Below are 12,867 nucleotides of genomic sequence, written 5' to 3'. Positions count from 1 at the left end.
ATTAATGGTTTGTTAACGGTTGTTTATTAGCGCACAATTGTATCCCGAAAATGTTGGTTAGCTAAAGTTTTTGAGTTATTCTTCTTTGCATCTACAGTTGGAATGCTTGCCTTTACGATTGTATCTCCGCCACATCTTTTTACATCCTCGCGCTGCGCTTGCGGAGTTGCGGTATCCACCACCACGGGTTGATCAATACTGCGCATGTGCGTCCGGATTTCGACCGTTCAAAATGGCGTGTTTTGTGCCCTGTGCTGAAAAATGACACTTTTTTTTCATGTTGGTAGGTGTTCGTTTCTGGCAGAGGATGTTTGCTGTTCTGTGTTCTGTATGTTTCCTATCGACTAAACGTCACACAGCTGCAGGTCCTTCTGACCCCGTGTCCAATACGCATCGTGTTCAGGCATTTCGGCAACTCAACAACATAACATGTAAGCGAGATTTGCAATGTTAACAAGTGTACTAAAACTGTCATGTTTGCCCAGATGTGATGACAATTTCGTGAAACTGTACTTGCTCTGTCGTCTGATGTGCTCGATTATAAAAACAGGTAGCGTTTTCATGCCTAAGCAAGTTTGTATGTTTTACGGCCACATTAGGCGCGGAAACCTGACAGCAAGGATGAAATTGGATGCCAAATATTTTTGCGCGTCGGTTTGCTCAGTTTTATTTTGCGGCAAAGCAGACGCATGTATCGCAGCTTCATCGCATGACCTTTTTCGAAGTGTCTTTGCGTTCATTTTTATTGCACGCACGGAGTTTTATCAGGAAGTTTGAACGTATGTACGAAATCTCGTTTATGGAGGAACGAGAGCTGAGCATTTTGTTCTAAGATCCGACTGGAAAAAGGAGAAATGCTTTTCCTCATTTCAGTACTCAGTAAAGCTCAGCTAAAGAGGAATGATATCCAAAATTGATCACATTGGGTAAAGAATGCACCGTGTGGCTCAGGTGACATTTGAAAGACACGATTGCTAGCGGTGTGTTTAAATGCCTTGGCGCTTTGCTTGCTGCTTGCTACGGAATGATAATAAATTTTTGGGTGAGTGAGCTGCTGTGCGTTCTTCAGGAATTGCAGTTCGATGTCCACCCGCTGAAGATTTTCTTGCACGGCAGTCATGGGCAGTAGCTGTTCATCTTCGCAAAAAAAGGACAAGGAGCGTTCGAAGAAGAAGAAAAAGGGGTAAGTTGCCATTACGCTACAGAAAATGTTAAGTAGGTAGGTGGAAACGAAATCAATCAACAATGGACAATGGCCATCTGAGCATCGTCATTTACAATCTACATCCTTCCAGTCACTTTTATGTCCCGCATTTTACCTCTGTATGATTGCTGGAGAAAAAATGACCAAAAACCAAAAATGACGGACTATCAAATAAATTTCACACTGTTCTGGTCTCATCGTAATTTCAATGCCTGCATGAAAAGTAGAAGACACTTGCTGATTCTCAGGTTGTATTCTCTTAAGCTATGAAATTGATGCCTGATATTTACAATTATCTACATTCACTTGTTTGTTTGTTCAGCTCTCAGACCAAAGCCATGAGTTCCTATCAAAGCAGTCGCATTCACCAAGTGCAATCCCTTTGTATGTCACAGAGTTATAAAGGAATAAGTAATAAAACAATAATGAGCCTCCACTATTTTATGAGGAAATGTGGGTGCACAGATTCCTCTTTGCTAGAGAAGCAGATAATGTGTTTCGTTACCATTACATATCAGTTAGCATTGATAATGACAAAACTGACTTGCTTGTTATGCCTTGTTGCTCTTGTGTTACACTGTTTGTTTGGGCTTTAATATGCATGCTGAAGCAGGTTTATTTGTCAGTGAGAATCAAAAGCAGTAATGGAACAAGAATACAAAAACGTCACATACAGGCCATCTCAGTAACAATGTAAAAAAAAAATTAATAAGAAAAGCAAACTACGGAAAAATATGCAATCAATGATATTTATCTGTAGGGAACTTTTGCCGCCTACTACAAGTACTTTTATCAAATTTTAATTGAAATAAATTTAATTTCTTGAATTGAACTCTGAAATTTGCAAAGTCAACGTCATGTCTTATGACAGAAACAGAAAGCACATGTCATATTTTCCCCATTCCATTACAAAACACATTCCCTACTACAGTGGTAATAGTTGAAAAAAAAAAAAAAAAACACACGTCATTTCGAGACGAGCAAATTGTCGGCCCCGCTCAGTTTTCACTCCTTGCCTCACTTCTTTTTTTTTGGCTGTTACCATTGTACTATGGAATGTATTTTGTAATACAGTGGAGTAAACCTGATATGCACTTTCCGTTTCTGACAAAAGAAGTTGTGTTGACTAGGCAAATTTTGGAGTTCAATTCACGAAATTGAATTTATTTCAAATAAAATTTGATGAAATCACTCATATGTAGTACGTGGCAAATGTTCTCTACAAACAAATGTCTTTGATCATAACTTTTTCCTTAATGCACTTTTCTTATAAAAATTTTTTGACACGGTTACACCCTGTATACCTGTAGTTCTTTTTTTTTTCAGTTTTGTGGCTAAATTTGCGTGCAGTCTATCACTTCCTCTCTCAGTTGTCTCGCGACGTAAACCCCCAATTATTATATTATCTATCACTTCCTCTTTTGTTTGTGAGTAACCAAGCAAGAATTTCAATCTACATCCTGCGTTCAGGCTTAATAATCATTTTCATGGGTACCATAGTAAGAAGGCTATTTTTATTCTAGATTACTCTCTTCGGTTAGGGTGTAGCTGCATCTACCGTGCACAAATGCATGTATTTGCAATGCATAAAATTCATCTTTCACATGTAGGCCTTTACTGTGTTTGATGACAGTGATGAAAGTGAGACAAGTACTATATTTCTTGCTACCGTGGGTATTTGACTGCAGAATGTGAGGAAGGTACCCTGTCTGTCAGCTGGAAATATGCTATGCTAGGACAGTCCGTCTCCGCGCAGGGGAGACGGTAAAGTCTGTGTCCACAGATGAAACCATGTATGTCACAACTTGAAATGGTACCCCCTTATTTGGGAGAAGGACCAATGAGGTCACTCCATTGGCAATAGGGGAGAGATGGAAATTGGGGAGCCACGCAGGCAGCTGCCTTACTCGCATAGCGTATTCGTGTAGGAGTGTAAGATTGAGACTGATGGACATTTGGCATGTGGGTGTCTTGGGAGTGTAGCCTGAAAAGGTCTGAGTGTAGTAAGCAGATGACATTCCAGAAGAAACAGTTTCTTTAAAAGCGCTAAAAGCCCCAGTGCAGGGCACAAAGAGAAGGCAACAGACAATACGAGCACTCTTTTCTTTGTGTCCTGCACCTGGGCTTTTAGTGCTTTTAAGATGTTATTGAAGCGTTCGAACTTTGTTCAACATGGTTTCTTTAAAATTGCTAAAATCCCCAGTGCAGGGCAACAGTTAAAAAGACGACACAAGACACAGCACTGAATAGTTTCTTTGTACGTTGCATTTGCTCTGTATTGTCTCACTTCATATATTTATGGATGTAGTCGCAGTACAACGTTGGTTAATCAGTCAGTGGAATCTTGCGACAACGCTTGCTGAGCAGTGTACAATAACCAGGGATCGGAACCAGTATTTTTTTCGGTCTGGGTCGGGTTGAGCTCTGCTGAAATTATCAGCTTGAACCAGTTCAGGTATATCGGATTAGTTCGGGTTCAGCCCAGGGAGAACTCTCCCCCCCCCCAAAAAAAAAAACTGAAAAATAAAAATAAAATACACACGGTCAGTGGCCAGGACATTTACAGGGATTGGAACCGTTTTCGATCCTGGTTTAACCGGTTCGTCGGCAGTAATTTTGCTACATGAAAGCAAGCTTGTAAATGAAAGGTGTGCGATAACCATTTCAGGTGAAAACACAAGACACGTAATAAACACATTTATTATTTACCTGATCTTTTACTGTATTGTACTCTCGTGGTTGTCTGCTGAAAACGAAAAGCGAAGTGCCTTTTGGCAGAACACGGCCTGCTCCGGCAAAATACTGGCACTACAGTCACAAACTTTTACTCGCATCTGGCATCGTAAAAAAAAATAAATAAATAAATAAACAAAAAAAGGTCGCTCGGTAGTACAATTATTTCACCTCTGAACCGATTCCCGAAGCGGTAAACGTATCAAATTTTTTTGGTTCAGTTCTGGTTCGGTTGAGGACAAGCAAAAAAATTTTGGGTTCGGTTTGGTTCAGGTTCGACAGAAAATAACGTTGTTTACTGGTTTTCTGTTCCGGTTCAGTTCTGGTTCCGATCCCTGACAATAACACATTTGAGCATCTTGGTGCAGAAGTGAAAAAAAAAAAAAAAAAAAAAAACGGGAACCAGAGAAACGACCAGATTCTCGAGGCTAAAAACTACCTGTTTTTAAATCATGCCAGTGTGATTGAACTCTCCCTATACCATGGGGTTTGTTTTTTGCTGTCCACATTTATTGTGCATCTGTACTACTATGTATCTCGAAATGCTGTACCATGCTATACAATGGTTTAAAATCCTTGAATCAGCCCAGGCCCTACCGAGGAAATTTCAATATGTCTACTCCGAGCACAATGACGAGGCTCATAGTGCTTAGGGGTCAGGCTGTGAGATTTGTGTATATGCGTGTGTGAACGCCTTAGTGCAGAACTTGCATAACAAAGTTGCATATAGTTTGCATAACGGAGAGTGACATACATTGTGAGCCATACTACGAGTCCTGTGGTGCGTGTTCCTGATTGTGACGAGTAGCAAGGAGTGTGTAATTACAAATAGTGGCATAGATCATTTTGGTCAAACAAAACCTGGCATTGATGAATGTGAATAGTGGGGGAACACAATCCACGAAGAACATTGAGGACAACAGAGAGAACAGGCTCCCAGCTTTTAAATTTATTATAATCAGGCATGTAGATCCCGTACTTCATCATGTATAACAGCTCCACAGGAAATAGATTTCTTCTTGTGGCACAGTCATACATGGTAAAGTATGTACCCTGAAAGATAGCTTGTATTACGCTATGTCAAATGTGACTGTTCATTTTCTTTTTTTTTTCTTCAGTCACTTCTGTGTTTCATTTGTTAGTATTTTAAACATTCTAAGTTGTCCATGGAGCCTTAAAATTGCACTGCTGTTTCTATCTATAGTACCTGGCAGAGGGGTCCTCTCTGCACTAGTCTTCGTTTTAATTGCCATTTCTTAATGGAAGAGGACCTCTCTCACAGCCATGCATTGTTCAGATTTTTTTATTGCGGTGTAACACATGCTTTTGTGCTTGTTGTAGTTCTCTTGTGGTCTCAAGAAGTCCTTTATTATCCTCTTTGGTTACATCATCATGGAACAACGTGTGATACCCCTCTTCGCGTTCCTCTCTTCTCCTGCATCTCTCTCTCTAGACCAGCTCTGCCTCCACTCCCCCACATTCTAGTGGTGGCGCTAGTAGCCCACTACATTCCCTCCCTTCAATTAAATGCTTACAATTCTATTGCTAGTAACTCTAAAGCTAACAACATATGTAATGACTGTCACAAGTTCAAACATCCTGGGGTTTTCATAGTCCTTCTTGTGGTCTCAAGAAGTCCTTTATTGTCTTCTTTGGTTACGTCATGAAACAACCCACGATACACCTCTTCGTGTTCCACTCTTCTCCCGAGTCTCTTTTTTTTTTTCTCTCTCTCTCTCTCTAGACCTGCTCCACTCCCTCACATTCTAGTGGCGGTGCTAGTAGCCCACTAGAATGCTGTAATTGATAGTGTTAGTGTGCTGCGAACCCTGATGTGTTTGTTGCTCGTGGCAACTCTGAAGCAGATGCTCCCCTGAGGGCAGACGACGCAGTTCGGTGAAATCGACAGACAGCCTTCCCTATGGAAAGGACTCCACTCCACCGCAAGAGCGCAGTGGCATTGCATCGGCTACTGCGGGAGATGGGGCCACGGAAGCTGTGGCGTCGGCCCCAGTCAACATCACCAGCCCTGCCGCAGTGCAGCATAATGGGGAAAATGTTGCTTCACCTCCAGCTCATGTTATGGTGAGTGCCTCCTAGTGATGTTAGTTTTCCTCGTTTCGCCCCAGCAGCCGGGAACGAAAACCGTTTTCGTGAAGTCTCTAAGGTGTGTGTGTGTGTGCTAAAGGTTAAGTGGTGTAGTGGCCAATGAAAATGACCTTGCCATTCTGCCAGAAAGTGGAAGAAAAATGTATTCTTTTTCTCAGACAATGTATGATCTTTGCAAAACTATGTGTTAAAGGGGTCATGTCACTTCGCCTCAGGTTATCCCGGATAAATGTAAAAGACAGTTGTTTGCATTGATGTGAACCTGCATTCAAAATGATGAAAGATGATAATTTCTTAGGCAACTTGAGGCCTTGTATGTGATTGTCCCTTCTATGTTGTTCCAGCCTCAGAACATCAGTTCTCTCATGTTCTGCATTCAAAGTTTACGGAAAGGGGTAATAGACATGCAGAAAATCAGCACAGCAAGTATTAGCTGTCTCCGATTGGGCTGTACTTTGTGAACTAGTGCGAATGGTGCAAGTTCCCACATTCAGTTCAGTGGAGGTGCACCCTTTGCCCTACACTTGACCTGACTTGACGGGGAAAAGTACTGTGTGAGTGCAGCATGTGTTCACAAAATGCCGCACGTCTGCTGGCGTCCGTGCAACGTTTCGTGCGCCGTAGAGCAGATGACATGAATAGAGTAGCTGTGGTTGTTGGCGATGTCTTATCATCGATCTGGTGCACACTGGTGATCAATTTTATTTTGATAGGCCTGTTTTTGCTCCACGGTCACAGGGAGCAGCAAAAACATAGACAGACCACGCTGTGTTTTTGCAGCTTCCTCTGGTTATGAACTCCGACTAACTTGCCTGACTCTCCGCACTCAGCTGTTTTTGCTCCTGGAGTCAATTGTAATATGATAGCAACCACTCAAAAAGTTGCGATGCATTGCAGACGTCCGTGATAAACGATCTGAGGCTTAAACTTTTGTATTCGATTGAGCTCTAGTGCACTTTGCACGAGCGCAGCACCTATTGTGCACTTCGTCTGCGCTGCTTTACGCTGCCCTTTGCACTTTTTGACAAATCGAAGACAGCTCACAGCAGGCACCTCCGCTAGTGAGGCAGCCACAGGAAAGGTCACATGCTTACGAGGACCAATAGGAATGGCCAAGGCTCTCGCTCCCCTGGTGTTGGAGCTTGAACCTGTAGTGCATTCAAGGGTTCTCATCTCGCCAACGATGGCACGTAGAAAAATAATTCTTTTTCCTCAATATGGCATGAAGTAGAATGCGTGCATGAGGTAATGAACCACATCTATGAAAGTGTCACAACCCCTTTAATACCCGTGTCACACGACAAATTGAATGGCATTCCCATGACATCGTTAACTGGGTGGCAAACCTTTTTTCACAGAGCCCGGCACAGGGAAATGAGGTGCCCCTGGATGATGGCCTGCCCAGTTTACAGTCGTCCTTCCCAGAAGATGTTCACGAACTCCTGATGGGGCACCTCGGGGAGGATGAACCCTGTGGCAGCCATGGAAGCCGCCTCATCAGTCTTTACGTCTGCTCGGGGCTCCCCGATATGGAACTGGAGCGCAGTCACTTGACAGAAAGGGTGTACCCACAAGTACGGACCTATTGTGCCGAACGAGGCTGCGACTTCAACGTTGTGGATCTTCACTGGGGTGTCAATACGGATGGTTTGGATAGGGTGTTCCTCACTGACCTGTGTCTGGGGACCATCTCTCGTTTGCAGAGAGAAGGTCATTTCCTGGTCTTGGTAAGCAGTTTTATGCTCCCATTATGCAGGTACAGCTTATCCCAGAGTCTTTTTTTTTGTATGATTCATGATTGCAGTGTGTCTTATGGTAGATGAAAGACAAGCGCAATTGGACTGGGCACAGAATGTAGGAATGGATGACCACAGCACAAATTTCTAACACTGTTTATTGAACAGGCTGTCACTTGTGTTTCGTCTTACCAACAAGCCCAGTCGTCTACCTTGTTCTTATAGTAGGTTTAGGTATTTGCTTCACTTATTTAATTACATTTCAGATATAATCTTCACATTATTAACGCAATCCTTTGTCGCGATGAAAGCTGAATTCAGTTTTGTGTACTACATTATGTAACACAAAAGGGGCATCTCTCTTTAACTTTGAATGGCAGCACCTATTATGATTGTACTGCTATTTGAAAGCCACGTTAAAGGGGCACTAAACCGATATAAGAGTAATGATGTATCAGTAGGAATATGTCCATTTAGGTCTGACACATATTTTCTTAAATTATGAAGGTCGACAACGACATAGTAGCGCAGTAATTACAGAACGCGTTGCGCACTATTTCTTGAACTTGCTCCGCCCTTCAAGTTCTCACAACAATAGGAGCGACGTCATTTTGACGTTTCGTGCGGGCCACCACTTACTGTATAAGTAGTAATTTTCGCGAGGACCTATTTTTCGCGAAATTCGCGAACGCCCTTTTTTCGCGAATTTAAAGTCCCGCGAAATATTCGAACCAATGACAGAAAAATACGTGAAAGAAATATGTAAGAAATTTGACCCAGGACGCTGAGGCAACTTATGTATAGGGAGTTTCTTACGCTGTTACACTGCATTGCCTCGTAAAGTGTTCAGTTCGCCGGTGCAACTGGAGACTGTAGTCCCGCCTTGACGTACGAATCCCGCGCGGATGCAAGCCTCCCGTGATTCCGGTTCCTTGTAAGCCTGGATCATCCAGCAAGCGCGTATGCACTGTGCCACGCGTATAGACCTTTGGAAAAGTTGTCGTATCACTACCAAGTGCCAATCGCACCTGCTCGGTGCGATGATAGGAATGACGGGAGACAGGGCAACTGGGCAATGGCACAGGTACGAGCCGAGTTGGACCCCCTAATCGCATCCCTTGCAGTCAGAAGTGCTCAAAAGGAAGACAAATTGAACGAGTTATCCAGTTGTGATACCTTTTATTAGCTTCTTCCAGGAAGTCCAAGGTGCATGGCCCCTAAGATGCAGGGTGGACGCAGCGCGGTACCGCGAATTTAAGGTTCCGCGAATAATTGCCTGATCCTGGCTTCTCACAAATTCGCGAATTATTGAGCCCGCGAATTTAAGCACTTATACAGTATGTTGCTGCATTTTTGAATAACTGTTTTTTTGAGACCACTACACTACATTCACGAGGAATGTCCTTCATCAACGTATTATTTGTACATCTTTTGCCTTTACGAACAGAAATGAGATTACTTTATAAGCCGCACATATTCTTTGAAGTAAAACACCTCCGCAGCCACGGAGCCGCAACAATGCGACAGCAAAGAGGTTCGGCAGGTTCTCCCCCGCGGCTGACCTTGTGGGTGTACAAGATTGGCTGACGACGCAAAACGTCATTCGGGGATGAGTCTGTCCCGTTTGCTGTAGCCGAGTGACGTTTGCTGACGCATTAGATGAAGGGGAGAGTAGCACTGATTTCGCTCTTTGATCTGCTTTTTAAATAGTTAAAGCGCTTGAGCTACACAAAGTCTTCCACATATTTAGGTAGAGTGAAACCCCTGCTTTCACTCTGTGTAGTTTTTTAGACAAAGTACGACCCCTTTAAAGGGACAATGTGGAGCTGTTGACTGATTTTGAGATTGGAGGTGTACTCGACTGTACGTTATGCGTAGATGCCAAATGCCAAATTTCGTTGAGCTGAATGTCGTAGTTTTTGAGATAAACCAGAAAGAAACGAACAGCACGTTCACGTCCGGTTTTGGTTTCACGGTGACCTAAGGCATGAGCAATGGAACCTTGGCAGGCATCACAAGGACGTGCGATGGCGATATAGGTGATTGAGGGCTGTTTCGCGACCTGGTAAAACGTAATCAGTAAGTTTCGTCTCAAATCGGTGGCTTGATTGCTTCGCAGAACAGAAACTGGAAGTTACAAACAGTGCCGTCACGGCAGTGAAAGTGACGGCTGAAAAGTTTTATGATAAATAAGTGGCTGCAAATGTGATTGATATGTTTTTGCACAGTGGCAGTGAGCATAGGGCCTTGTGTTTTCAGGTTTTATGTTTTTTGAAAATTGGGAGGGAAAAATCGGGTTTTATTTCAGGAGCCATAAAAAACGGCAAAATCGGGTGATATCTGGTGTCAAAGCAGATTTGTGAGTGAAAAAAAAAAGCACTTTTTGCACATTTGACGAACACAAGATGCGGAACAGCTGTACTAAGCGTGCTGTATTTAGCGTCCTCCAGTGCCTGCGTCTGTGGCTGAATTGGCACTTTGCCAAGTCAATTTTCGGGTTTTTTGGGGTTTTACCCTAAGTGACGATGATGCAAAATTGGTTTTACTGGGTTTAAAGCTAAAATACAAGGCCCTATGTGAGCATCATAGGCAAGCATGTGACTGCGTTCTTTTATCTTTGGTTTGGGTATGGACACTCAACTTTAATGAGAAAGTGAATGCGTACAGTCTTGTACTTGTTGTCTTAGAAGCTTCTCTCATTTTATTACAAGCTTCATGGTATAACACTGTTCAGTACAAAGTACCCAGTTATGGTCACCTTGAGGGTACATTGCATAAAAGTAATTGAATGAATTGAATTTATCAAAATTGCCAGAATTCAAATTAAAACCTATGGTCGTAATGTGAAAAGTTAATAGAAAGAAGTTAATAAATTTCAGAAGCAAGCAGTTCGACGCAGAATAGTCAGCCTTGGCAAGCTCTTCTTTCCTCTGTCAGATGATGATTGTGCTACTAGTTTGTACATGCCCCTCAAAGACGGTCATATTTCAGGTCCTCCTAAACGAAAAACTAGAGCACCCGCTCCCACACATACTGCCTTCGAGTGTGCCAAGCGCAGACTTCACGGCGGCGGTAGAATCTTTTGAGTCGACAGACCTCAGGGACCTGCTCTTGTCGTGGTACGTGAAGGACGACAACAGCGTTCCTCAGTGCCATGTACTCCGTGCAATAAGGGAGCGCATCCCAGACATTGTATCAAACGATCCTGGGGTGAGGACAGCTGCTGTCGAAAGGTGGCAGAAGGAGGCAGGAATGATGTTAGATGCATTCAGGTCCACCTTCACAGTGGAACAACGTACAACTCATTTGCAATCAGGTGGGTACATATTATGCTGTCTTACTCACTGTCTCAGCTGTATACCCACTTGCATATTCTTTTTGCGAGTGGGTATACTTGCACATGTTATTCTTTCTCTTGCGCTTGGGTCAGAGCTAGCCACCACATATTTGACTGAAGGGAACATTCCTAGAGACTGAGGCGACAAATGGAGGGAACGAACACGAGTCAGAAAAATTTGAAACACGCATACGTATTTGAGTTTATTGTGGACGTTGGTGTTTTATTGCCTGGTACAGTTTGGTCCCATTAATTCGAGTTTGAAGAGGATAGAAAATTTATTTGCATAAAGCCGAGTTTGAACTAAAGGGAGCTGCTCTGAATAAGTGCTTGACGCATTGACAGTGCTTATTAGCTGCATCGAAGACTACAGCTGTGCGAATATTTGATATTCAGAATATGAAATGAATATCTGGTGAATATCTCCAACCTTTTCATTGTCTCATGCGGCATCGCCATATCGCTCCTTTCAGCCTGCTGGCACGTGGCTCTCGTCCTTCACCGGTACGATAAGCGCTGATATGTAGTGGTGATGCGCAAAGTATCTGAAAAGAAAAACAAAACAAAGATCGTGAAACATACCACAATAAGGGTTTGCTAGAATCGTGTATGGTGTTTTTCTGTGACGTTAAGTGAGGGCTAAGATATCGATATCACTGTCGCTCTTTTGCCAATCACTTTCGGTTTGCAGCAGACGGCGGAGGTGAAATAGTTAGGTCTGTAGCGCATGCTGCGATTAGTTTTGTGCCTCATCAGTGGTTCGAGCGGATCATGTGGAGATCAGGCTTCAATATCATAATTGCAATGTGCAACGTGTATAAAGTCAATAATTAAAAAGTTGATTAAAATATCGCTGCTAATTAGTCCCGTAATTGAGAGAAAACTATGGTTTCCTCGTAGCAGCCCAGTCGAGTGATCCAATGGCAAAAGTAAAAGCGTCCTAAGGCAACTCCCCCTTTTACGAAAATTCGTTGCAGCTAAAAAGAAGCCCCCTGTATATGAGTTTTTTACCTCGGCTACCGCCGTGGGCTTGTGCCATGACTGTTGTGAAATGGTCATTGACGTGAGACTTGTCGACCAAATTACCGGGAGCAATATTGCCTCTGGGCTGTGGCGATGAAGCACCCCAATCCTTATCTCTCCAAATAAAGTTGCCGTTTCGTCGGTGCATCGACGGTGATAAAGTATCCAGTGGCGTTTCACCATCACGAAAGCGGCAACTATAAATCATTGATCATTTTGCAGGTCTTCATTCAGTTTCATCGAAACTAGAACAAAAAAAAAAGAATATAATCGTTCCTGTTGTGCACACCTGATGCAATGGCTGAACGCACGTCACGAACGCTATTCGCTGCGAGTCTAGTGCCCTTCGGTGGTATTGGAAGCATAGAAATCATGAGGAATTAAACATCTGATCCCTAGTGAAGTGTCCTTTTAGGTGTTTGCACAGTTAGTGGTGCAACAGTTCCAGTGTGGCAAAAAAGACACACACACACACACACGCACTTCACATGTAAACAGAGCTGGCTACCCGACGGCTGTCACGCAAGATACTTTCTCCGGTGGTCGCATCGCAGTCCCTATAGAAGGGCACACACAGAGTGCTCTGTAAGCGCTCACACTTTCGTTGTCCTCTTTGCATTGTGGATATTAGTAGGTCCACACTAACAGACAGAAAATAATTTTTTATTTTTTTTCATAGGCGAAGAGCTTCTGAAGTGTTGTTGTTAAGTGTTTTAGAATTCGTT

General features: G+C 43.1%; 1 protein-coding gene across 4 annotated transcripts in view; it reads left to right on the top strand.

Moving 5' to 3' along the window:
- The first annotated feature begins 213 nt into the window (after window positions 1-213).
- Window positions 214-12,867, top strand: part of LOC135378328 (NACHT domain- and WD repeat-containing protein 1-like) — a 34,053-nt gene continuing 21,399 nt past the window's right edge. Inside the window, exons 1-6 of one of the 4 annotated variants that reach the window (XM_064611335.1) lie at window positions 214-283; window positions 366-431; window positions 1,070-1,183; window positions 5,800-6,022; window positions 7,405-7,773; window positions 10,774-11,098. In XM_064611335.1, the coding sequence (XP_064467405.1) occupies window positions 1,119-1,183; window positions 5,800-6,022; window positions 7,405-7,773; window positions 10,774-11,098 (982 nt within the window). In that variant the 5' untranslated portion in view covers window positions 214-283; window positions 366-431; window positions 1,070-1,118. Of the gene's footprint in view, window positions 432-1,069; window positions 1,184-5,799; window positions 6,023-7,404; window positions 7,774-10,773; window positions 11,099-12,867 lie in introns of all 4 variants that reach the window. The other 3 variants (XM_064611334.1, XM_064611336.1, XM_064611333.1) reach the window with 3 other exon arrangements.

The sequence above is a fragment of the Ornithodoros turicata genome, chromosome 1 (genome assembly GCF_037126465.1).
Source record: "Ornithodoros turicata isolate Travis chromosome 1, ASM3712646v1, whole genome shotgun sequence".
NCBI classification, from domain to species: domain Eukaryota; kingdom Metazoa; phylum Arthropoda; class Arachnida; order Ixodida; family Argasidae; genus Ornithodoros; species Ornithodoros turicata.
The sequence above is the reverse complement of the archived record's forward strand: the minus strand, read 5'-3'. Positions and strand labels throughout refer to the sequence as shown.